This window comes from Sphaeramia orbicularis, chromosome 6 (assembly GCF_902148855.1).
Source record: "Sphaeramia orbicularis chromosome 6, fSphaOr1.1, whole genome shotgun sequence".
Lineage (NCBI taxonomy): Eukaryota > Metazoa > Chordata > Actinopteri > Kurtiformes > Apogonidae > Sphaeramia > Sphaeramia orbicularis.
Window position 1 is genome coordinate 20,376,340 of NC_043962.1, and position 24,965 is coordinate 20,401,304.

A 24,965-nucleotide genomic window follows, 5' to 3' on the forward strand; every position below is an offset into this window, starting at 1 on the left:
TGAATAACCCTGTATAATAGAGGAATAGAACCTGGGAGTTGGATGTTGAAAAAAACATTCCCCTCTCTGTTTTTTTGACAAATCGCACCCTGTGTGTTACTGTACTATCTAAACTCTATATCCAGTGGTTCTCAACCTGTTTTGGCTCGTGACCCAATTTTAATATCACAAATTTCTGGTGACCCCAGAAATTCAAAACAGAGACACTTTTTTCTTAGAGATGTCTTAGTGGGGCCAGGCGGGTGAAGAAATCTTTCCATTCTCTGATTGGTCCGGTTTTCTGACGTAGAAATGCATGCGGTCACATGATCAGGTCAATCAAGATATGCCCTCTCAGATATTATATCCTGCATTTTATTTCAACTTGATTTTTATTAGGAGAAGTGTGTTGTGTTTTAATTATAATGAAACATATATTAAATCTTTTTTTTTTATCAATTACTAGACATTTCAGGCAACCCCAAGGTTGAAAAACACTGCTATACTCTGATCTGGAACACACTCACTTCTCTTTTTCCTGATTTCTCTTCCTTTTTTTTTTTTTCCCGACTGCAGACCAGAACCACAGTGAAGAAGCTGGCAGTGGCTCCAAAGTGGAAGAACTACGGCCTGAGAATATTTGGCTTTCTTCACCCCTACAGAGACGGTAACTAACTCATCTTATTAGTGTGTCCCCTCTCTGAAGAGGAATACCTCAGAGTATGTGTCCTTTATAAGGGTAGACAATTTCCAAAGCCCCCTTAATTGAAGCACTTGAGAGTTGCTAATGCAGAGGATATTCACATTTTATTAGGCCTGAATGCCAGAGATCTAACAGCTAAATCTCATTGCAGTACCTCCCCCTTCAGCCTATTTCCTATGGCTCAAAGGTCATACTATTTTCAGGATTTTGACAAGCTCAAACAAGTACCCTTCACCTCACACTACCTGACACAACCTTTTAGATGCTAGTGCAGACCGAGACTGTTAAATATCCACAGTAAGCTGCACAAAAATTGAGTTCTTAAAGATTTTAGAGACTAAGCCACTCATTGTGAAATGGTCTGTTTATTTCCCATGGCTATTTTCAAAAGCAAAGCTTCTTAAATGATCTGATTTTGTTGAACAAAGATAAAAAATAAAGAGAGTCTTGTGCAGGAACTCAAAGAGCTTTGCTGGAAAGTGTTTTTACAGTATTCTGCTTCTGCTATTATTAACTGACCTCATATATGTCGTCGCATTTTTTCACCATCCCTAAGGATCCTAACCATCTGCTTTATAGATATCATACAGATTAAACATAGCATCACTTATAACTAAAGACATCAATAGACATAGTCATGGATTTGATTGATTTTAAAATGATCTTATTGCTTCTGCTATAGATAGGCTGTGTAGCATAGTAACAGTGTGTAGAATGCTGTCATAAATTCAACAGTCCCATGTAATAATATTAATGAGCAAACTCACTTATGCTGCTGTGTGTTCATTTGTAGTTTACAATTATGTACTTATTTTAATTCCCAGTCACATAGTTTTTAAAAACGGATCAGAAATCCGGTTGCAGTAATACTGTTATACCTATGTAGTCAAATATCTCATCTTTGATTACTGCCAGAGACACTTATCCATTAAATTTTAGATGCAATAACTCCTAGGAATATATTTCATGAGGTTGTTGTTTATCTGATAACATCATAAAACTCCTGTTCTTATGTTTATTCTGTTTTTCTCCTCCAGGTGATTTCCAGTTCTCTGTATCTTCTGATGATAACTCAGAGTTCTGGCTCAGTCCTGATGAGAGTCCTCTCAATGCCAGGCTGCTGGTCTATGTAGGACAGGTAAGCGATGAGATGGGCTGTTTTCTTGGGGGGAAAAAAAAAGTCTGAACAGCATAGACCCCATACAAACATGTACATTGTCCCTGCATTCTTCATGCTATCTGATGCTCAGCAAATTCACTCGGTAAACCTTTCCTAGAATATGAATACAGTTCTCTGGCTTTAAATAATATTGCTTAGCAACAAGGTTTTACTGCAGGAGGAAACTGAATCAGCTGGGGCCTAAATAGTTTCCAAATCCTCAATGTCATGACTTAAATAGCAAAAAAAACACTTTGTATAATATAGCCCTGTGGGACAGCACTGCTACCCACACACCAAGTGAGGGAGAGCCAGACCTTATCAGACTATACAGAGATTTTATTATCCGTTATGATATTCAAGTGACTCCCAACTCTAAATCTAATCCATTTTCTTCTTTCATAGACGGTGACTGATTTGATTTGGGAAAGTATTTGTGTATAGATTGTAAAGGCCAAGGGCTTCTCTTCTATTGCTGTGAGCTAACAGTTTTCAGCACAGGGTTATGACCAGCGAAAAATATAGTTTTTTTATTCCGCCAATGTTCAAAGTTAGAGCAACAGGAGGGACACTGAGCGATTTGACCTTGCTCGTCTTTAGTAATCACCTGCTCACCTCATGTCACCATCATAACACTAAGCCTATCACTCACCTCCGGCACTTACAGCTCAGACTACAGGAGGCGTAAACCCTCCTGTAGAACATCCTGTGAAAAATTGTTTCCTTTTCTAGCTATCCGTGAAATGCCCTCTGCCCGCAATCGAGTAAAAGTCAAACTGTGCTGCCACTGCTTTCACTAATAAAGTTTTCTCTCTGAACCCCTCTGAAATTTTTAAGAGGAAAAGGTGCATGAGGTTGCACGGTATTTGAACTACACCGTATGTATGTTCAGGGCAAATATGTGTTAAGAGCAAAGGTCCAGCCATAGAGCCATCTGTATTCCAACAAGATGTGAGATGTCACTGGGTTCCATAGGAGCTCAGATTAATTATCTGGCAGAGAATATTGATGTGACATTTAGCAGTGGAGAGATATCATCTAGGTAATGGCGGGGGTGCAGTGCTATGGCTAGGGATCATTCATTCTGCCACTTGCTGACAGATAGACCACGATGCCTCCCTTGTCTTCAGACACATAGTGTGTCACAGATATATGATTTTCAGCTCCTTTCCTCATTATGTGAAGTATTTGTCAGAAAAAGAAATTTCTCCCTAGAAATAACCGGTTTTCTGTTATTGCAGTTACAAAAGCAATATTATAATGAAGTGGTTACTGACACAGTACTGTGACACGAAGTATCGGTTTGTCTATTACCCCAGAGCCAATCAGTGCCCTTGTTAAATCATGTCCAGACTGTTAACTTGTCACGTCCCAAAAAGTACCAAGGCAATCAGATGGCAAATAGGTCAGACTCAGAAACAGCAGAGATTTAGCTCATTCAGTAATGTATCAGACTGCAATGTGGAAGACTGGTTCAATTCCTGGCCAAAGTAGTATTTTTTTTTCTAAAGATTTTCAAACAGGGTTTTTTTTTTTGTGTGTGGGGGGGGAGTTGGGCACACAACATTTATATCAGCCACTGGGACAATGTTCAGTGTGCAGAATTCGGACCACAGCACTCAACTGACACAGAACTACCAGAACTGAGAAGTCACACTGCACAGCCACATCTAACATGTAGCTCCGCCCAACTTCTCCAGCTTCACTGACTGCACAGAGCAAAGAACACCATAAAATAACAGAGTAGAGTATTTAGAACAATAATTCCTATTCTATATATTATCACTAATTTGTTGTTTTTTCCATCAATTGCCACAGTACTGTGGTAGCAAAATGCACAAAAGAATGCACTGAAGTATACGCCATACATCACCACAGTACTGTGGCAACAAGAGGCGAATGAGTTCATGGAACAGTATCCATGATTGGCTCTAGTACAAATGCTAACATTTGATTGGCTCTGTGACAATAGACAAACAGATATTTCACGCCACAGTACTGTGGCAGTAGCCACTGCCATATTATAAAGTTGACATTCTTGCACAAATTCTAGTAGTGTGACATATATGCAATCTTTCAAGGGTGAACAACATTTTTCATGTAGTCTGCTGTTAAATTTTTCAACATTACAAGGCCTCCAGTCCCTAAATCCCAGTGTCTCACAAAGACACACAAAGTAATGTTATAAAGTGGACTTGTGCCCTTCCATTTCAAAGCATTGGCAGGAGGATGCTATTTTCTCGTAGTCAGATAGATGTGTAGCAGCTACAATAGTTGCAAGTCTCAGGCAGACAGATACGTAGGTGGTCATCTGTCATGTTAGATCAGAACTTGGCCTTTATTTCCATGTGGGGAAAGTCAGATTCACTCTGGCTGGTAGATCCACACACTGTAGCGCTGACTAGCAAAAGGACATCTCGTTATGTTGGGATTGTTCAGTATGTTCAGAATGTGTCTTCCACTCTGGCAGGCACAAAAGGTAATTCCAAAAGCTTAAGGCACGGCTGACACATGAGGAAAAATCTCAATGAGCATGTCAGTGTTTTGTACCGATCTCCTATCTTTGCTCAAACAGTCATCTGTTTACATGATATTTACAAGTCAATTAGTATTTTATGGGATTTTGTCTTTGGTGGTGGTACTGTCATATATAGTGAAGTAACTCTACATGGAATATGCTGCTCTTAGACATTCAGTTGTCAAGGACCACAGTGATGAAGCATTTCCATAGAAACCCTCATTATCAGCAATTTATGGCTAGCTCAAAAATGGTGCAACATTGACATCACCGTAGATGTTTCTGCATCTCTTTTGCTCATATACAGTATAATTATTATGTATTTGTCAACAGAGGGAAGCTGTCCTTGTATTTGAGCTTGTTAGCACACACAGCCTCTGTTTCCAAACCCAGGAGACAATATTGACCTTGACTTACCATTTGTTACTCTGGTCCATCACTTGCACCTACAATTTTGATCTGGTCAGTGTGCTAGAGAAGAGGGAGGGTTTTTAATAAGAACATTCGCTGTGGTCCTGCTGGGACATTATCAGTCTGCATATGAAGGTGCTTAATGTGAGTGAGGATCTTCCGTTGTCCTGCCTCGGCATTAATCATATTTTTTGCCCCCAGCTAATCTGTAATGAGATTTTCCTTCAATCAGAATGTCCAGACAGCTCCTGCAGAGCTTCTCACAGTACCAGACCAGGGTTTGTGCGGTAGTTAAAGAGCTTTATGAGCGGCACAAAGCATTGTGTGCATGCTCCTGTGAGCCTATTCACACTCATGAATGTGTTCATTTATCTGTGTAGTTCAAGTGTCTGCACTGACACATGTTGGCATTGATATGTATGTGCTACAATATTCATTTTCTGTTCATAAAGCACAGACATACAGGGTGGGGAAGCAAAATTTACAATGAACATTTAGTTGTTTTTTTCTCAGCAGGCACTACATCAATTGTTTTGAAACCAAACATATATTGATGTCATAATCATACCTAACACTATTATCCATACCTTTTCAGAAACTTTTGCCCATATGAGTAATCAGGAAAGCAAACGTCAAAGAGTGTGTGATTTGCTGAATGCACTCGTCACACCAAAGGAGATTTCAAAAATAGTTGGAGTGTCCATAAAGACTGTTTATAATGTAAAGAAGAGAATGACTATGAGCAAAACTATTATGAGAAAGTCTGGAAGATACTATTAAAGAAGAATGGGAGAAGTTGTCATCCGAATATTTGAGGAACACTTGCGAAAGTTTCAGGAAGCGTGTGAAGGCAGTTATTGAGAAAGAAGGAGGACACATAGAATAAAAACATTTTCTATTATGTAAATTTTCTTGTGGCAAATAAATTCTCATGACTTTCAATAAACTAATTGGTCATACACTGTCTTTCAATCCCTACCTCAAAATATTGTAAATTTTGCTTCCCCACCCTATACTTAGGGAAACTGGGTCAGCAATGTGTGATCAATATGAAACTCGACTGTAGCAGCTGTAGATGTAGCTGGTTATTCTCAGACCAACAGTACTTAATCAGTCGTAACGGACACTATTTCACATCACAGCTTAACTGAGGTACTAAACTGCACACAGAAGTTGATGAGGGAATACGCTTAAAGGCATAGCTTGTAAGATTTTCCTATGAAATACTTATAGACTCATACAATAATAATTCCTCTCAATCATCACTTATTACCCACTAGAAATGTGTGGTTTGGGACGTTCCTTGGTGTGAATATATGCGTAGCTGACAGCCAATAACAGCACAGGGTGAGTGGGTGGAACTCTTGAAAAACTCAAAAATAAAGCCACTCTGGTTTTACTGCTTTCTTTGTGATCTACTGAAGGTCCAGGGAAGGTTTGTGAGACCGAACACCAGGCTGAGCTTCACACATAGAGCTACACAGGCTTCTATGTGCAGGACAATGCATGTGCTTCAGCTGCATTCACTCTGAACTCCCTTGAGTTATTATTACTATTATTATTATTATAGAGCTTTTCAAGGCACTTAAAGCCCTTTACTTGTGTGACAGTAGTCGCTTTTCCATTGGACATCTGCGCAAAACTTTACCGATATTTACTAAATGTCGAAAAAACAGAAGTGCTTAATGTCGGTTTTTCCATTAAATCACAAATGCAATGATTTGTTTATTTATTATCATGCGATGACACAAGAAGTCATTCCATAAACATGACAACGAACGTAAATATGGTGTTTATTTACAGATATATTCATTATTATATATATTACCCCTCTATCTCCTACTAAATTAAAACATGATTGGACTTCCTGGTGTGTTCACACATACCGTGACATGTTTCTTCTTCTTCTTCATTTGTTGTAACATACGTCAACATCCGTTTTTTTAATTCACCTCACTCTAGTTGCGAAAAAAGGTCTTTCCATTGCAGTTTTGCATGATATACCATTTGCGCTAAGCCTGAAAAACCACCTCTTGCCAGCGCAAAAACTTTTAATAAAAAAAAATGAGACTTTTGGCGAAATTGTCGTTTTTCCATTAGGCACATTTTTATGCGCAAGTTATATTTGCACAATTTGACTAGTGTGAGTATATGTGTTTACATACGTATACGTTTCATTTCTGTGTTTCCTGGCTTGTTTTCTCCTGCTAATAACCCCCCTTGTTACATTTACTCTCTTGTCTTGATTAAACACCTCTTCTCTCTGCCTTTTTTGTCAACCTGAGAACAGAAACCATCACTGATTTGCACATTTAACTGGAAAAACTTAAAAATTATCCCTTTAATACATGGACTTTTTCATAATATATGAAAGCTTTTCTTGCTAAATGAACAAACATTTGTTGCCCAAATGCTTTGCTGGAGTCAGAAAAGGTCAGCTTTTTATGCTTTTTTTCCCTCCACCTAAAATATTTTGGCTCACAGTAGGAAGAGCTTAAGTTTACAGTTAATGAGGACTGAATTCCAAGTAACAGCTGGTTAAATGTCACACTGTCACAGCCACCAGACAGTTGAATATGACAAAGCTGTTGTTCATTTTATTAATTTTTTGGTACTTTTCTATACAGAACATTCCAGACATGACAAAAGGATGACAATTGCTTGTCTTGAAAATAATATATAACATTTTTCAAATAAAACCCATGACAGTTGAAGGTGATGAGCTTCCAGTGTGTCTTAACCTGCATGCATCTGGCAGTTCGCTTCTGGAAATGCATGAAAAATAACAAAACTGGGAATAAATTAGAATTGCCTTCAGGATGAAACTATGTCAAATAATCTTATAAAGACCTCAAAGTAGTTTCAAGTAGTGATCAGCATATCTGTGTCTGTTTTCATTTCTGTTTCTGCTACTTTATTGAGAGCAACAGAACATTTGATTCAGTCGACTCTTTAACAGCTGTATAACCACCTATAATAAAAACAGACATGAGGACAATACTGATGGATTACCAGAAATGCGACTGGGAAGCATCTGGAAGCATCAGGTTTGAGTCGTGCCAGACAGGATGAATAGAATGAAAATGAGTGAATAAAAATCAATAAATGCCTTGGAGGTAGAAAAAGAAGCCATAACCATTCAAAAGCCTGAGAGGAACAGAGAGAACCAGGTCTGTGACAAAGACACCAGCTATTACTGCTTAATAAATCCAGTGCATCTGCTTGTCATAAACAAAACAGTGACAGACTTTAGTGCTTTTAAAGACTTAAAGTTAGTTTTCAGATTATGCTTTTCCTCTTCAGCACCCATTATTTTGTGTGGTGATTCACACCTTGCGTATAATAGATGTTACTTTACTTACTTTATAATGACTGTTGTGTGACTTAACACCCCTCTTTCAATTAATGACTCAATGCAGCTATTGAGAGTAATGTCTATTAATGACATTTCTCCATTTAGGTTTCTGAATTCAGTGAGCCAGTAAGTCAAATGACACTAATGTGCATAAATGTTATGAGGCCAATACTCCATTAAGAGGAATTCTATCCGTGCATCACATTTTATCAAACATTTCTTCAGTGAACAGATCTGCCCCATTTTGCGCCAACACGGCAAAACAGAAAAACAGCAAAGTATGCAAGCCTTCAAGTTTTTACGGCATTGCATTTCTGTATGTCCCTTGGTCTTTATCAACATGTTTAACCCATAAAGACCCAAATATCCACTGGCGACCAAAACCGTCTACTGATCTAAACTGTTTAATACCTGTGGATCCACTAATTCTATCAGTTCATGTAAATAATTGGTGTAAAATACAGTTTGTCATCTTTTCATGGTCATCAGATATGACCCATTTGGATGTTCAGAGGCTCCGTAGTTACCATGGAAACACCATTATCTTCTGCAACACTGATTCACCCTTAAAGCCCATAGAGTTTGATCAATTACAGTGGATGGAGACACTGGGTTTATGTTCAGTTAATGATAGATTTGACTGAAAAAGTCATGTTTTCTTCGGTTTTCTCTGTTTTTGATATAATAACCCTCAACTGTAATCTGACCTTTTATAAACATCTACATGATCTGTAAATTAAATATTGGAAAATACTTGATTTACACTGAAAGTTCACAAAATACAGAGGATGATATTATAATAAATGGCGATAAATCACAAGACAAGTGGAATAGAGAGAAATATTAATTTGGAAACTGACACAAAAGTAGTGCTGAACATCCACTGGCGACCAAAACCATCTACTGATATAACTGTTTAATACCTGTTGATTTTTCATTTTCATTTATTAGTTTATGGTATCATGGACAATCCCAATTAATTAACTGTATCAATAACAGTAAAAAGGGGCATCTTTAGCCAGCATAACTAGTATCCTGCTATAGTCCCCAGCCTGATGACAGTAGGCACCCTAAAAAAACATTATATTACAGCACATTAATAAAAAAGAGACAGTTAAGACAGATAAGAGACAAGATAAATCTACTCACAAATGCTAGATCCACTAATTCTACCAATCCATGTAAATAATTGGTGTAAAATGTAGTTTTTCTTCTTTTCATAGTCATCAACTATGACCTATTTGGACGTTCAGAGGCTCCTTAGTTTCCGTGGAAACATCGTCATTTCCTGCAACACTGACGCACCAGTAAAACCCATGGAGTTTGACAAATAACAGTGGTTTTTGACGCTTGTTTTTATGTTCAGTCATTGATATCCTTACTGAAAAAGTCACTTTTTCTGGTTTTCTTTTTTTTTATATAATAACATTTAAATTTACTCAACATCTACATAATCAGTGAATTAAATATAGGGGAAAATACATGATTTACACTGAAAAAGTCAAAATACGTAGGATTATATTATAATAAATGCTGATAAATCACTTAAGAAAGGTTAAAAAGAGAGAAAAAATCATTTAGGACCTGTCACAAAATAGAACTGGGTCTTTATGGGTAAAATATCATGTGAATAGGGCTACTTTTCATGATATGGTTAGATGAAATATGTACAGGGTTTTCTGGTATTCAAACTGCAATTCAGGTGTAAAACACAACAAAAAAAATAAACAGAGCATTATTATGTCACAAGAAGGTATATCACAGGTTGGGAAGAGCCTGACCTGTGATAGAGAAGGTAGAGAAATGAGTTGGTAGAAAAAAAAAAGAGTAATATCTCCACAGTCCCATTCAGTACATTTCCACTGTCATATTTTTTTCTCTTTCTTGACCCTGTTTTGTGTTTCACGTTTCAGTGTTTCAGAGCCAGTGGCCATCTGAAATTAGTTTTCTTGAGATATCCACATATGTGGGTGAAGTTCACAGTGAGATGTAGAAATCAAAAGGAGAGGTTACTTTGGAGTGAGGCAGGTGCATGCCTGGGTTGTTTGTCTGCTCTAAGTTTGAGAAATTGGGTCCCCGAGTTCCCTGCCATATTTCTCTGAGGAGACGTGTGAAGTACAAGCAAAATGTGACAATATGTCAGAAAGGGGCTGTGTTTTAAGATTTGATATGAAGTCAGTATGTGTGTGCATGTGTGTGTGTGCTACCCCTTTAGGCTCCCCAGATGCCTGCCTTCTGATTTACCTCCCGCCTACTGTGGTGAGGAGATGCTGCTCCCAATAAGCACTGACTCATTGTTTAGTGGGAAAACATGTGTGCATGCGTTTTCATGTCTGTGTTGGTGTATGTGCTTGTTTTTTTTTTAAATTCCCTTTCATGTCTACACGGCATGTACACAGGTACTATGAAACACATCTGTCACTTTGGTGTTTTATCCCTCTAACAAAGCCTGTGATCACTGCCTTTGTTCGTGCAGCTGATGGATCATGTGACAGGGAAGAAAAAGAAAAGCAGCCTTTAATTTCGGATGGAGATTTGCTCCTTGACATGTGCATTTGTCTTCTTTGTGTTGAAACTAGCAGAAAGCCATCAATTTAGATTTCACAGTCATTTCACAGAGAAATTTACATCATCCAAACCACGTGGAGAGAAGTTGCCTGAATATGTAGCTGGCTTGAGAAAGAAAAACATACGCACAAGAAATGCTCTGGAACACATAATTTCTGTGTGTTATTATGATTCAGAGATGGAATTTGGAATTGGAAGTCATACACTACAAACAAAAAGTTAAGGATATTTTTAATTTTTGGGCTGTTTTTTTCAGTTGGGACTCTTGCACGGCACTTTTTCCTTTTTTGTGTGTGAATTGAATTGAAACACATTTTTTTAATGACCAGACATCGTTTTATTTACAAATAGCAAAAATGACAAAAAAAAAGACAAAAAAATGAAATATCCTTAACTTTTTGTTTGTGATGTAGACAGACAGACAGACAGACAGACAGACAGACAGACAGACAGACAGACAGACAGACAGACAGATAGATAGATAGATAGATAGATAGATAGATAGATAGATAGATAGATAGATAGATAGATAGATAGATAGATAGATAGATAGATAGATAGATAGATAGATAGATAGATACACATTTTTTTAATGGCCATACAGTTTTATTTACAAATGGCAAAAATGACAAAAAAAAAGACAAAGAAAAGAAAAAGAAATATCCTTAACTTTTTGTTAGTAGTGTAGTTCAGGCACTGTCAGTTCTTTATAGTTTTGAATTCTTACTTTTTTTTCCGTTTTCTTCTTTTTTAACTTGTCTTGTCCAATTTCAAGAATTGTCATTTTGTCTTCTTATCTTAATGATACAGGGGTTTTTTTCTTTAGTAGTAGTAGAGTGATGTTCTCATACCTTACATGTTTCGGCTGTCGCTGCAGCCTTCTTTAGAGGCGTCTCCCGACACATTGCTGATGTGTTATCGGCTGTTTTTACCCCGAGGCGTGGCCGTCCCATTGAACTTGTCAAATCCACTGGGACAGCCACACCCCCTGCTGTGTGATGGTCTCTGGAGAAGGCAGTCCCAGATGTGTGACAGTATGTACGCCCCCTTGTCCCAGTTGATGGTACCACCGGCCTGCTTCCTGATCTCAATAGCCTCCTTGATCCAACGTTTGTATTTGTCATGACCACATTAGGACTGATCCAATGAGACTGTGAAATATTCAAGCATCTTATGTAGTTGGACTACACCTACTTTTCAAACCACCGGAGATCACTTAAATCACTGTTACACTTTATATCACTGTTACACTTAAATCGCTGTTACACTTTATACCACTGTTACTCTTAAATCACTGTTACACTTAAATCACAGTTTCACTTCATATCACTTACATTTAAATCACTGTTAAACGTTATACCACTGTTACTCTTAAATCACTGTCACACTTAAATCACTGTTACACTTTATATCACTGTTACACATCTATCTATCTGTCTGTCTGTCTGTCTGTCTGTCTGTCTATCTATCTTGTCATTTTTTTGTTATTTGTGCCATTTGTAAGTAAAACTATGTCTGGTCATTAAAAAAAATGTGTTTCAATTCAATTCACACAAAAAAGTAAAAAGCGTTTTGCAAGAATCCCAACTTGAAAAAATAGCCCAAAAAATTACAAATATCCTTAACTTTTTGTTTGCAGTGTATCTATCTTGTTGCTCTCTGATCCAATAATCCTTGCGCTGTCCCAGTCCATGATGTGATTGTTTCTCCTGCAGTGGTCTGATATGGCTGATTTTAAGTTTTGTTGTCCTGCTTTTTCTTTTTTGTGTTCTTGTGAGGCGTCCTGTCGTTTCCTTTTCACATTCTTTTTGATGTTCCTTTTTCCTTGAGTACAATGTCCTCCCTGTCTCCCCTATGTATGTTTTATTGCATGATCTGCATGGTGTTTCATATATGACGTTGTCTTGTCCAGTATCATAACGGCAGAATGGTGGCCTGGCTGCCTTTTTGCACTGAACAAATTTGCTTTACCAAGGGGAACTTCATGAAGTATATGAGGCTCCCCTTGATATTCTACTGTCTTTATTTTGGATTTTGTTAAACCACATTTTGATGCCGGACCTGACAGGAAGGAACGGGTGGAAGGAGAAGAAAGGAGGAATTCTACTTACTTTTAACTGCAACCAGTATCCATCTCTTATTATCATGCTCCCCATGCTCACTGTTTTAAGATCTAAGAATTGAATAGCAACAGCTTATTTCAACTCATTCACAGAGATGTTATAAACATTTGACTAAGTAGAGTCACTCTCCGCAGTATTTTCTCACACGATCCTTATTTGTATTTTCCTCTGTTTTGACAAATTGTTCTACTGAGATATCTACTTCATTGGGTGATGATTTGTCAGAGCTATTTAACTGCACTGCTTCTTCTTAGAAACTAACAGAGTAGTGTGGCAGATTTTAGTTTAATGATGATTTCGTTGGGAGAAAGCGAGAGGAGGTTAAATGAGATTATACTGCCTTAGTTTCTCTGTCACTGCTGCAGATGGGCTAAATAAAACACAGTAAGAACTGAAAAATGTCTAGAAGTTTAGAGATATACAATTTTATCTATTTATGAGGAGAAACAAAATATTTCAGGCTTTATTCAACTTGTGCTAGAATAACCCCAGTATTGTTTTCCAACAGTGTACCATCCAAAAGAAAACTGTGGGAGTACTGTGGCTTATGCAGATAATTAATTACTGTACCATTAATGGGTCACAGTGTTTGTGTATTAATAACAGTATAATTATTTACTAAGTTGCCTGTTCTCCTAAAGCCAATAATTACAATGAACAGGCATCTGATGTGTTAAGACATGTTCAAATTGTAATACTCACAAGCTAGGCATTTAGCAGGAGAGGCAAGTGAGATTAATAAATATCTTAGTAGATACATAATAATATAAATATATCGGCTAAAATTTGCTTAGAGGTCTTATTTATGTCTTTGTGCGTAAGAAATCAATATAAATGAATCCCCAAAGGAACTTTGTGTTGGTAAATGCAAGTTATGCAAATTTACAGGATTCCAGTTTTGTTGCAGCATGTTGATGGTCATATGAACTATGTTTTCAGGTCAAAAATGTCCAATTTCATCACAATTAATGCTATAGTTTCATGTCACAAATGGCCAAGTTATAGTTTAACTGAATTTACCTGAAAAACAAATATTCTATTCTTTTAGATTCCCCAATTTTTCTTACAAGATTATATACAACATATCAATTTTTTTATTTTTACAGGTTGCAATATGGAGTATGGTGCTGATCCATCCTGCTTATGTTATGCAAATACATACATTAAGAATGTCACACGTCACTTTTTAAATCAACAGTTTTCTAATAATAAGCATTTTTATAAAGAAATAACAATTCTATATTGTTATTTACTTCGTTAGTATGATGATAAATTATACAATAAATAATTCTGATCCTAGTTTTGGCACAGGGATCATTAGTGTAAACGGTGACATGGCTGCCGAGCATCAGTATGATGGGATCCGTAACAACCATGTCACATCCGTCCACTGCCACATTTTGTGTTTTTGTGTCAGCTGTTATTGTTTTAGATCCACAATACTAACATTTATGAATAAGAGGAGAATTAGCAATAATAAGTATATAAGTTTATTACTAATAAAGTACTGGTACTGACCAGAGCATCATGGGTAATGTCACGTCCGTCCACCAGCAAAAGTTTTCACATACACGTGCTATTCAAAATCCAATATTTCTGAAAATAGAGCTTCCACTGTCAAATAATATCAGTAGTCTGTGCACAAATGGATTAGCATTATTTCAACACAGTTCTATGCATTTCTTACAACTTTTTTTTTTTTTTGACAAAAATGGCCACTCATTTGACCCCCTAAGTAAATTTTAGCCGATATACTACTGCTCCAATGTGTGTGAGTGTTTGGGTTTCGATATGAAAAATTACCATATCTGATATTCCACCAGTTTTCTGATACGCAGTGTTCACCATGGACCATTTATTACAAAACTCAGTTTAGTTTCAAACATCCCAAAGGAGCAGTGTGATTTACTGCATTATTTCAATATACATTGAAAAAATGTGATAGTGTTTATCATATAGTTCCATAGACAGTAGAGGTTTCTATTATTTGTACTAACTGTCGTAGTAGTCGTACATCCACTGTTAATACTTGTTATGTGGTAGTAGTATTAACAGTCATGGACCTTTTTTTAGTAATTATACTAACACCAGCTGATCTACTTTTGACAGTTCTAGTTTAGTTATCTGTGCATCAATTGCATCCATGTGTCTCCCCCTACTTCCCCCCTTCTCCCCCAGTCTCTCTCTCTATCTCTCTCTTTTTCTCTTCCTTTACCCTCCCTCTTTAACCCCAACTGGTCAAGGCAGACGTCCATCCTCCAGGAGTCTGGGTCTGCTCCAGGTTTCTGCCTGTTAAAGGACGTTTCTCCTCACCCCAGTCACCAGTGTTTGCTCCTGGAGGATTCTGTTGGGTTTCTGTAAATTGGCTTGAGTCTGGTTTCAACTGGCTCGATATGTAAAGTGCCATGAGATAACTTTTCTTATGATTTGGCGCTATATAAATACAATTTGATTGATTGATTGATTGATTGATTGAAAAAGGAATGTTTTAAAGCTTCCATTTACTGGGCAAAAATTCCATAATTAAATTGTTTATCTGCCCCTTTTCTGTGTTTTTGGGCTGTAGAAAATCTGTCTCATCGTGACAGGATTTGGTGTATTTATAGGTGTTTTCAGACAGGTACATACCAAGAGCTGATTGAAACAATGTAACGCCATCTATGTTCATATTTAGACTTTTTGATTTGGAGACAGCTGCAAATCCAAAGGTGTCAGTTACCAATTTTTTTACTTATAATTTCAGCTCCTGCAGTTTTAACCCTTTCGTGCATATTGGTCACTACAGTGGACAGCTGTTCTCTAGTATATTCATAGGTTTTGTTGTTTTATTTGCATATGAACCAACAGAGTGGACACTTATGCACCACCTCATACACTGAAATTCATACCATTACTATAACTTTGCTGTTCTTGATAAACCTGATCTGCAGTAACATGTTTAGTGTAAATCAGTTGGTAATTTTTAGACTGTAATTAGCAGTTTTCTTAAACAAATATTTTTTTTTTGCATATTATCTCCATGAAATGAGTAATAACTAGCATTAATGTATGCTAAAATGTGAGAAAACAGCAGATTAGCTGCATGAAAAATGTTTTTATTTCATAGTTTTCACACAGTTTATCATTTTCTGTTATTGTGTTTTAAATACATGTTTCTTTGCTTCAAAAATTAAACGCATTGTGTCCAGCTGAGTGAACATTTTTGTAACTCCATAAAAAATAGGTTCATTAAAAAAAAATTCTGTCACATTGTTTTTTTCATGCCTAAAGAGGAATAAAAACACTCAGGAAAAAAAAATCTTGACTAAGGTTCTTATGCATCAAAGGGTTAATCCTTGTATGACAGAACACTTTAGGACCTAAAGAAGAACCTTACCTTAGCTCCTTAAATAGTGTTCCATTCAAATCTCTTGTACTTTCTTCATTTAAAAACATAGTACATCTGAATATGCAACACACTCCACTGCATCATTCTGCACAATGAAGCTCAAACATCAGAGAGAACTACGTGGGAAAAAGAAAAGAAAAAGCTTTGTGGAGGAGGACTTTAATATATGACCTTTTGTTTTTTTTATTTACATATTCTCACTGAGTGATATTGTGTACTGTCATTCTTCCTTATACTGTACTGGTGGAGGAATATGCGAGGAGGCTGTTGGCGTGGAAATGTACTACTGCAACACCGTGCTGCGGGCTTCACAGTGAAGGCACAGTAGCACGCATTGTGCCCCCGTCCTCTGCAGCCAACTGCTTCACAGAGACTCTCTGAGACTTTAGCACTGCCAGGGGCCTGGTTGGTTTTGGAAAGACATTACTGCCTGTTTTTGAGGTTTTCTTCCCATAGCGGCTCTCTTCTTATGCCAGTAAACACATTCAGAGGTGCCATAGCAGGATTGCAATTTTATATGTGTGCCGTTACCTTAAAGGAGTGTCTTACTGTGGGTGCTGCAGTCCATAAAAACATTGGGGTACCCAGAGTGAAGATCAGCAGCTATTTACAAGTAGAGAGGCCATTGTATTCTGTCACCATGCACCGTGGTGTCTTTTGACCATTTTAAACCCCCCAAAGTGTGCCCAGCACAAACAATTAGAGGCATCCCCACTGTGATCTTAGCCTTTTTCTTTCACTTTGGAATCATCAGCAGCAGGGGCCCTAATTAGTCTTGTTGGCTTGCTGAGGAAATGAATGGGCACTGATTTGACCGCAGGGCTGGAACGGGAGCCCCGGGGGTCCTGATGAGCCGCTGTCTTAGACTCAGAATTGGCAGAGTATCATTCTTCCCCATTTTCTGTCTGTTTGTAGCCATTAGCTCTCATTTTGTTTGCTCACTTCGCCTATCAGAGCTTGCCTCCTGACTGACTCTCCCTATTGCTTCAGGGCGTATTACACTATTTCTTCAATGAATCTTCATTTGCTGAGCTATCACAACCAGGAAAGTAATCAGATTTTTGCGGTGTCTCTTTCCAGCGACCAACCCATCTATGAATGATTTTGCAGTTGAATACTCTTCACTTGCAAAGAATTCTTCTATCATTTCTTATGCTGTTCATATGCTGCTCTCAGACGCACACACTCTTCCTCCCTCCTGTTTTTTTTTTTTTTTTGCACTTTCTAAGATCTGTGTCTCCCATCTTGTGTGTTCCAGCTGGGTACAGAGTGGACCGCTCCAGGCGAGTTCAGCAAGTTCAGGTCCCAGTCCTCCAAGTCGGTGCAGTAAGTACCTGTGACAGACACGTACATTAATTTCACACTTAATCCAGCACAGAGTCTACAAGAAATTCCAGTTAACTTCTAACATTAAGCTCAACAAATGAATCACCTTTTAAGCTTTTGATCTTGTCACTGTCACTGGTTAAGTGTTTCTTACCTGTTAAGTAGCACACTTTACAAGTAATGCTCTGTGTAGAGCCTCTTTTACTGCATAATTGCTTCCAAGGGCTTTTATGGCTCATACAAGAGGAATCCTGTTGCTTATCAGGTGTTATGGGCTGATAACAGGCCTCTCTCTTTAAATGTACGATGTAACTGTATTAACCTATTAGCTCCTCTAAAATTTGACATATCTTTCCTCTGTAATAATTGCAAAGAGCATTATGAATAAAAGTAGCCTTTAATTTGAGGCTTGATCTACAGCCAGTTTCCTTCTAAAGTCATTGTCAAGTTGATATGATTATGCAAAAAAGGGAAGAGATCCTAAAACATAGCTCCTGATCCTTTGGGTTGCTGCATTCGCTTGATGGAATAAAGCACAAACTAGAGTGCCGCCTTAAATTATTCAAAAACACACGCTGCCAATGGTATTTGTAGTTAAGGTTTAGAATTTTTTTTAACGAGGATAAATGGTACAAGTGGAATGATTAACACAGAGAAAAGAATAGGAAAACAAACTTATAGTGGAGCTGTTTTTGTTATATGCTATATTGATATTAAAGGAGTGATATTTTGCTTTTTTAAATGGAATTATGCATTTTAAAACATTTCCCTGTGGTCTACTTAAACTGTAAATGTATGCGTGGGTCTGAATTCTTCATTGATTAAACTCTACAGGCCCATCTTCAACCCTATTTTTGAGAAATTACGCAAGAAAGGGTATTTTGAGCACTGGCCCTTTAAATGCACATGACCCCACCCCCTTCCAGGTTGTTGACTGTGCTGCTCTGTCCCTTTCAGCCACTTGAGTTTGTTAATACAACCAACAGCTGAACATTTTAGGTAATCGGCTCGAAGTTTGGACATATTTCTGGTATGGACTACAATCGCTACCGCTGACAAACAATTATGTCGTACTCGGAGAAATGTGCATTGGAAGTCTGGACCTTATATGTGCAAATGTTGTGATGTAACTAGTTATAAAACGTAACAAATTAAGAAGGAATTGAAACGAGTAGAAGAAATCCACTCAATTTTTGCTGGAATGAATATAAAGATAACTTTGCAGCACCTGGAGGGTTCAAATTCAAACTTTATGAACTGTTAGGGTCTGAAAATAGGCAAGGCAAGTTTATCTGTATGGCACATTTCAGCAACAAGGCAATTCAAGGTGCTTCACACAGGACATTGAAATAAAAGAAACAAAAAGAAACACATTTAAAACATTATAAAAGAAACATATAAAAGGTGATTAAAAACAGCGAGTAAGAAAACAACACATAAAATCAAATAAAATAAAATAGAATAAAATAAAATAAAAATAGAAACACACACATATTAAAGTAAAAGTTGCAGTGCAGAGTTTCAAAGAGAATATAAAATTTAAAAAGTCAAAAGCCTTTTAGTCAAAGGCAGCAGTGAACAGGTGAGTCTTTAACCTGGACTTAAAAGAACTCAGACTCTCAGCAGACCTGATATTTTCTGGTAGTTTGTTCCAGATATACGGAGCATAGAAACTGAACGCTGATTCTCCATGTTTAGTTCTGACTTTGGGAACACAGAGCAGACCTGTACCAGATGACCTGAGTGGTCTGGATGGTTCATACTGGACTAGAAGGTCTCTAATGTATTTTGGGCCTAAACCATTCTGTGCTTTATATGCTAGTAAGAGAATTTTGAAGTCTATTCTCTGAGAGACAGGGAGCCAGTGTAGAGACCTCAGAACTGGGCTGATGTGGTCCACTCTCTTGGTCTTAGTGAGGACTCGAGCAGCAGCATTCTGGATCAGTTGCAGTCGTCGAATAGACTTTTTAGGCAGACCAGAGAAGATACTGTTACAGTAGTCAACTCGACTAAATATGAATGCATGGACAAGTTTTTCAAGGTCTTGCTGCGACATCAGTCCTTTAATCCTAGAAATGTTCTTGAGGTGATAGTAAGCTGACTTGTGTAATTGTAAAATACACAAATAAATGAACCAAAGACTAATAACAGTGGGTTTAGCAAAATATGACCCCTGTAGCATAAAAACACTGCTGCTAAAAGTCATGAATTCTGCATATACATCATACCATTCTTAGATTTCTTTGTATACATATTTTATGTACATTGGTTTATAATATGTCACAACATGACAAAAGCATGAAAAATAGGACCAATGGCCCTGTAGCTTACCGGCCAAATTAAAAGCTTTGGGAAATGTATCCAGATGCCATTTATTATCACCCAGTTATGTGTATTTATTACATTAGAGAAATAGCCCATGTTTTGGACATATTCCAATCAGATCTGTAAAAAATTCAAAGTCCAACTTGATATCATTGATACTTACTGATTTATTATATCAATCCACTTCCTACCTCTTGTAATGGGAAAATTTGTCTGCCGGTAAGCTAAAAATCACTTGACAAAAACCACCTAAAACTGGTTTCTAAAACATGCTCAAATGTGTGCATTTTATTAGGTTTAGAAAGAATTCTTCTGGTGTCTGTGATCATTCAATATATGAGCTTGCACAAACAGAATCAGAATGTATTATATAATGAATGAAGTGTCATTAATCCTGTTAGGAGTTGATCACAGGCCAGGACCTGTTGGTGTTTGTGTGCAGAGGATTAACTGTGCCTGGGTAGCACAGCAGGCACTCCAGACAACAAGGGAACGCAGAGAAATGACAAAAGATGTAGCCGTAGAAACAAAGGCAGAATGGAAGAGGGGAAAATTAAGACCATTTATTTTTATTTCCAGTCTGACAAACATGTTACATTCTCTGACATTAACAAGATAGCAACAGAGTAACTAAGCACTGAGTCAGAATATGACAGAATTAAAAAGTGTGGATGTGCCTTTACATGTTATCCTGTGTAAATGGGTTCACGAGTGGTTACATAAAATATGCATATACTGTTTCGTTAGTCATAACTTAGTGTTTTTCTGTCAAGCAAACCCCTCAAATTAAGTTGCCCTTCATTAGACCATTTTTGGTACATTCTAAGCATTGCAGATCAGGATCACCCAAAAAGACTTGCATTTTTTTTTATGCTCTTTTTCGATATTCTGATTGTTTACCCTCTATCTCAATTTGACCCTTGTTAAAGTTGCTCAGATCCTTACAATCCTTGCTCATTTTGCTGATTCCAACATATTATCTTTGAGTCTAAATGTTTAGTTGCCCTCTAATATAACCCACCCACTCATAAGTGCCATTGTAATAAACTAATGTAGTAACAAGTGGTTCCAGGCACAAGAAACCCCACCCCTCGCACGCATTGTAGCTTATTTTGGCATCAATCCAGCTGATGTCATCATGTCTATGCGTGTGGTGATCTCAACATATCAGTTGCCTCTATATATGTGCCAAGTTTGAAGTAAATTGAAACAAAATTGCTGTTTTTATAGACATTTGAAATTTCACCCATTATAAGTAAATAGGAGAAGAAAAAAGATTTTTAAAAATTCATAAAAATTTTAAATTTTGACCTGGCATTCCCAAAATGTAATGACATTTATTCTGGGTCACTGGCAATGTATAAACCTAATTGGGTATGAATTCAACCAGTACTTTTGCTGCTACACACATGTGAAATTTTGCCCATTATAAGAGAATGGGGGAAAAAAGAGATTTAAAAAAATCATAAAAAATTGGAACTTTGACCTACGGTTCCCAAAATGTAACCAGATCTATTCTGGGTCAATGGCAATTTATAAACCCAGTTTGGTATGAATTCAAATAGTAGTTTTGCTGCTACAGACATTTGAAATTTTGCCCATTATAAATAAATGGGAGAAGAAAAAAGATTTTGAAAATTCATACCAAATTTGAACTTTGACCTACTGTTCCTAAAATGTAACCACATCCATTCTGGGTCACTTGCAATCTATAAACCCAATTTGGTATGAATTCAATTAATAGTTTTGCTGCTAGAGTGTTAACAAACAAACAAACAAACAAACTGAACCAAAAACAATACCCCTTACCTCCCCTTGGGGGGGCGGGGTAATAATAATAATATCTCCCATTGGTAGCAGGGATAGGCTAAGGTCTCCACGTGACAGGAAAGGAAGGAATCAATAGTAATATACACTGTTGCCCATAAAATTGGAATACAATATTTTTACCTCTTCCCATGAAATGATTATGACAATGTGATTTATTCTTTGTAGATAACATGTAACTGGAACTCAGTATTTAATCATTGCACTTGTTATTAACTTTATGGGAACAATGTATATGTGTAAATGTATGCTTATATGGAAGATGTGCATGTTACCAGTAGCAACACGACCCTTCAGTGTCTATATGTTTTCTGTCTTTTGGAAATATCACCTATCAAACATTAACATGCAAACACCAGCTGTGTCTTAGTACCTAAAGCATCGTTTAACGTCTATCCTGATCCACAGTTCTGATGTCAGCTCGTGAAATAGCATGTACCAGAAACAAAACAGCTGGAAAAACTGTAGGGTTTTGGGAGTTGAGGGCAGGATGGAAGGAGCTAATGACTTAAGTCAAATCTGTTTTTATGTCATAGCTACACTCCATCATGAGCTCCAGGGAAAGTGTGTCAAAGACAGCATCAAAGTCTAGCTTAAGATAATTAGGCAAAGTCTGCTTTGACATTTCCATGTGGGTGTATGTAAGACATGTTTTTAAGTGCTAGCGGTACGCTGTACGTGTGTCTGCATTAATGTGCATATGCATGTAAATACTGCGCCATTTGAAATCCCCATCTGCATGTGATGATTTCAATGAAACGAGGCAAATACGCTTCATATATCATGTTCCACATGTTCCCTTTGTTTCACCGTACAACATCTGTCCCTCATAGACCGTAAGTCTGAACCTGTTTATAGCAAAAGCTGATATGCTTCTGAGCTAGGGAAATTGTGTGCAGCAGGATTAATTACCATGGATTCATAAAAAGATATTCTGCAAATTAGGTGGGATAGAATTGAAATGAGCAAATTAGTTTTGCAGAGCAGAACAAGATATCATTTTCTTAAAAAAAAAAAAAAATGCGCCAGAGTATGTCAGTACAGCAATAATAATCATTCATTACTGCAGATTTTATCAGTTGGTAATTTGAAACATTTATAAACCTGATAAAATAAATTATTGAACATAATCGAATGAACGAGAAGTTTCTAGAATAGCATATTTGATTCTGTAGATAAAATGCTGATATGGAAGTTATTAGTTATTTCACACGGGGCTATGGCTAACTTAAGGTTGCATGTGTGTAGTTGGTTATTGCAGGGGTAGTGTAGGGCAGTTTGAGTCTATTCACAGACTCCAATCTACTACAGTGAAGTTGCACACAGCTCTAATCAGTACTGCAATTTAAAACAGCTCTTACTCCATCAAAGAATGGAGCTGAGCACGAGCAGAACACAGCCAAACAAAGAGAAGCCTTCAGAAATGTGATTGCACAGAGGAGAGCAAAATGAAACACAAAAGGCATTAGCACTTTTTTTTTTTTTTTTTTTCCTCTTTTCTCCTTTTTGAGCTTTGGACTGCAGTTATTTATATGTCTCGGTTCATTGGAGCCATACAGCTGACTGTAGTAGAGCTGAGTGAACAGTGACTAATGGCTGCTGCAGGGTTGAATCATATTGTCAGGGTATGAAACATATTGTTGTTGAGAGGTTCACTTGATACACTTCACTCGTTGGAGGTCTCCACGCGATGCAGTCAAAGGGCACTGAAACAAACAAGCGTACTCGCACACGCCTATACACATTTCACACATATACACGCGCAGGCACAAATATACTGTATAATTTTAAACCACAGGCAAACACCCTTCACTTGGCAGTCCCTCTGTGATTTCTATATGTCTTGGGTGACTGGGCTTTCAGGTGCGCTAACCTCATCTACGGTAAATTGTGCCACATTTTTCCCATCAGCCCCTCATTCTCGCTCTCTCCTTTGCTGCCTGTTCTCCACCCCCTATTTTATGACCTGCTGCTTACATTTTGCTCAGCCTAGAGTCACAATTACATTTTGAAAAACGAATTTAAAGCTATAACAGGGAAATGGGTAGAAAATGGTAAAGGTTTTCTGTGTATACTATACAGTGATAACAGCGACACAGACACACGCTGTGCAATGACTGACAGAAATGATGCTTTCCTCAAATCCCCTTTGTTTGTCTCTGATGACGGAGTCTCGTCTTCTTTATATCACGGTGTGGTGTGATGTGATTGTCCAACCAAGGTAACAATTTGCATAGATGGGAAGGATGGGATAGTTGGATGAGTACACCTGTTTGGGAGATCTGGTTGTCATTTACACCACCTGGCTGTGACCACCTGGAAGTAATGACTCAAACTATTTGGAGTGATGGTATGTATTTGTGTAAGGAAATGCCAAGCATATATGGGTATTTTCCAAAATTTTGCTTTTTCTGTGCATTTTAGTTTCAGGTTCAGGTCTTTCAGAGTCAAGATATTCCAAAAGTTTGTGAACAGGGAGATTTTTTTGGCTTGAAATATCAGCCTATGATGTTATCGTCTTTGTACATGAGGCAATTTTGTGCAATGGCAGACATGGAAAAATAGAACTGGTGGTAAACTACATAATTCTGCATCCTACATATGATTCCAATGCCACTGCTGGTAGCCGTACTGACTTTTCTCCAAGGTTATAATTGTCCAACATGGCTTTAGGGTTAAGGTTATATTGCCACCTGTTGGTTTGGGATGCTCTTGACAGTGCTTCAACAGTGTTTTTGCATTTTCATGGACATTTTTTGTTAATACAGTGCTTATGTTGAGTGGATTTTTTTGTTGGGAGTTAAAGAGAAAAAACTGTGTGGTTTATATCTGACCTGTATCTGACATGAAATGAAGCTAAATGAAATGTGAGTATCCTAAATGCCAAACATTTTCAGGTTTAGACTTAGAGCACTTATTTGTCTTGTCAAGATCTGATTCTAGTCCCTGTTGTTTGTATTTTGGAAAAAAATCAGATTTTTTTATAGGTTACATAGGCTTACATGATGGAGTATTTTATATACATATTGTTCTTACAAGCTATAGTTACGCTTAAAGGAGTCATATTTTCCTTTTTTTTAAATGGAATAATGCATTTTAAAACATTTCCCTGTGGTCTACATAAACTGTAAATGCTCTGTTTGGGTCTGAATTCTTCATTAATTCAACTCCACAGGTCCATCTTCAACCCTATTTCTGAGTAATGACACCAGAAAGGTCATTTTGAGTGCTGGCCCTTTAAATGCAAATCAGCCACTTCATGCCCCACCCCCTCCATGTTGTT

At 37.4% G+C, this 24,965-nt stretch overlaps 1 protein-coding gene across 1 annotated transcript in view; it reads left to right on the forward strand.

Moving 5' to 3' along the window:
• The window catches only part of b4galnt4a (beta-1,4-N-acetyl-galactosaminyl transferase 4a), a 208,197-nt gene that overhangs the window by 130,044 nt on the left and 53,188 nt on the right, over window positions 1-24,965 (forward strand). Inside the window, exons 5-7 of the mRNA XM_030136564.1 lie at window positions 556-646; window positions 1,720-1,820; window positions 17,463-17,530. Of these exons, the coding sequence (XP_029992424.1) occupies window positions 556-646; window positions 1,720-1,820; window positions 17,463-17,530 (260 nt within the window). The remainder of the gene's footprint in view (window positions 1-555; window positions 647-1,719; window positions 1,821-17,462; window positions 17,531-24,965) is intronic.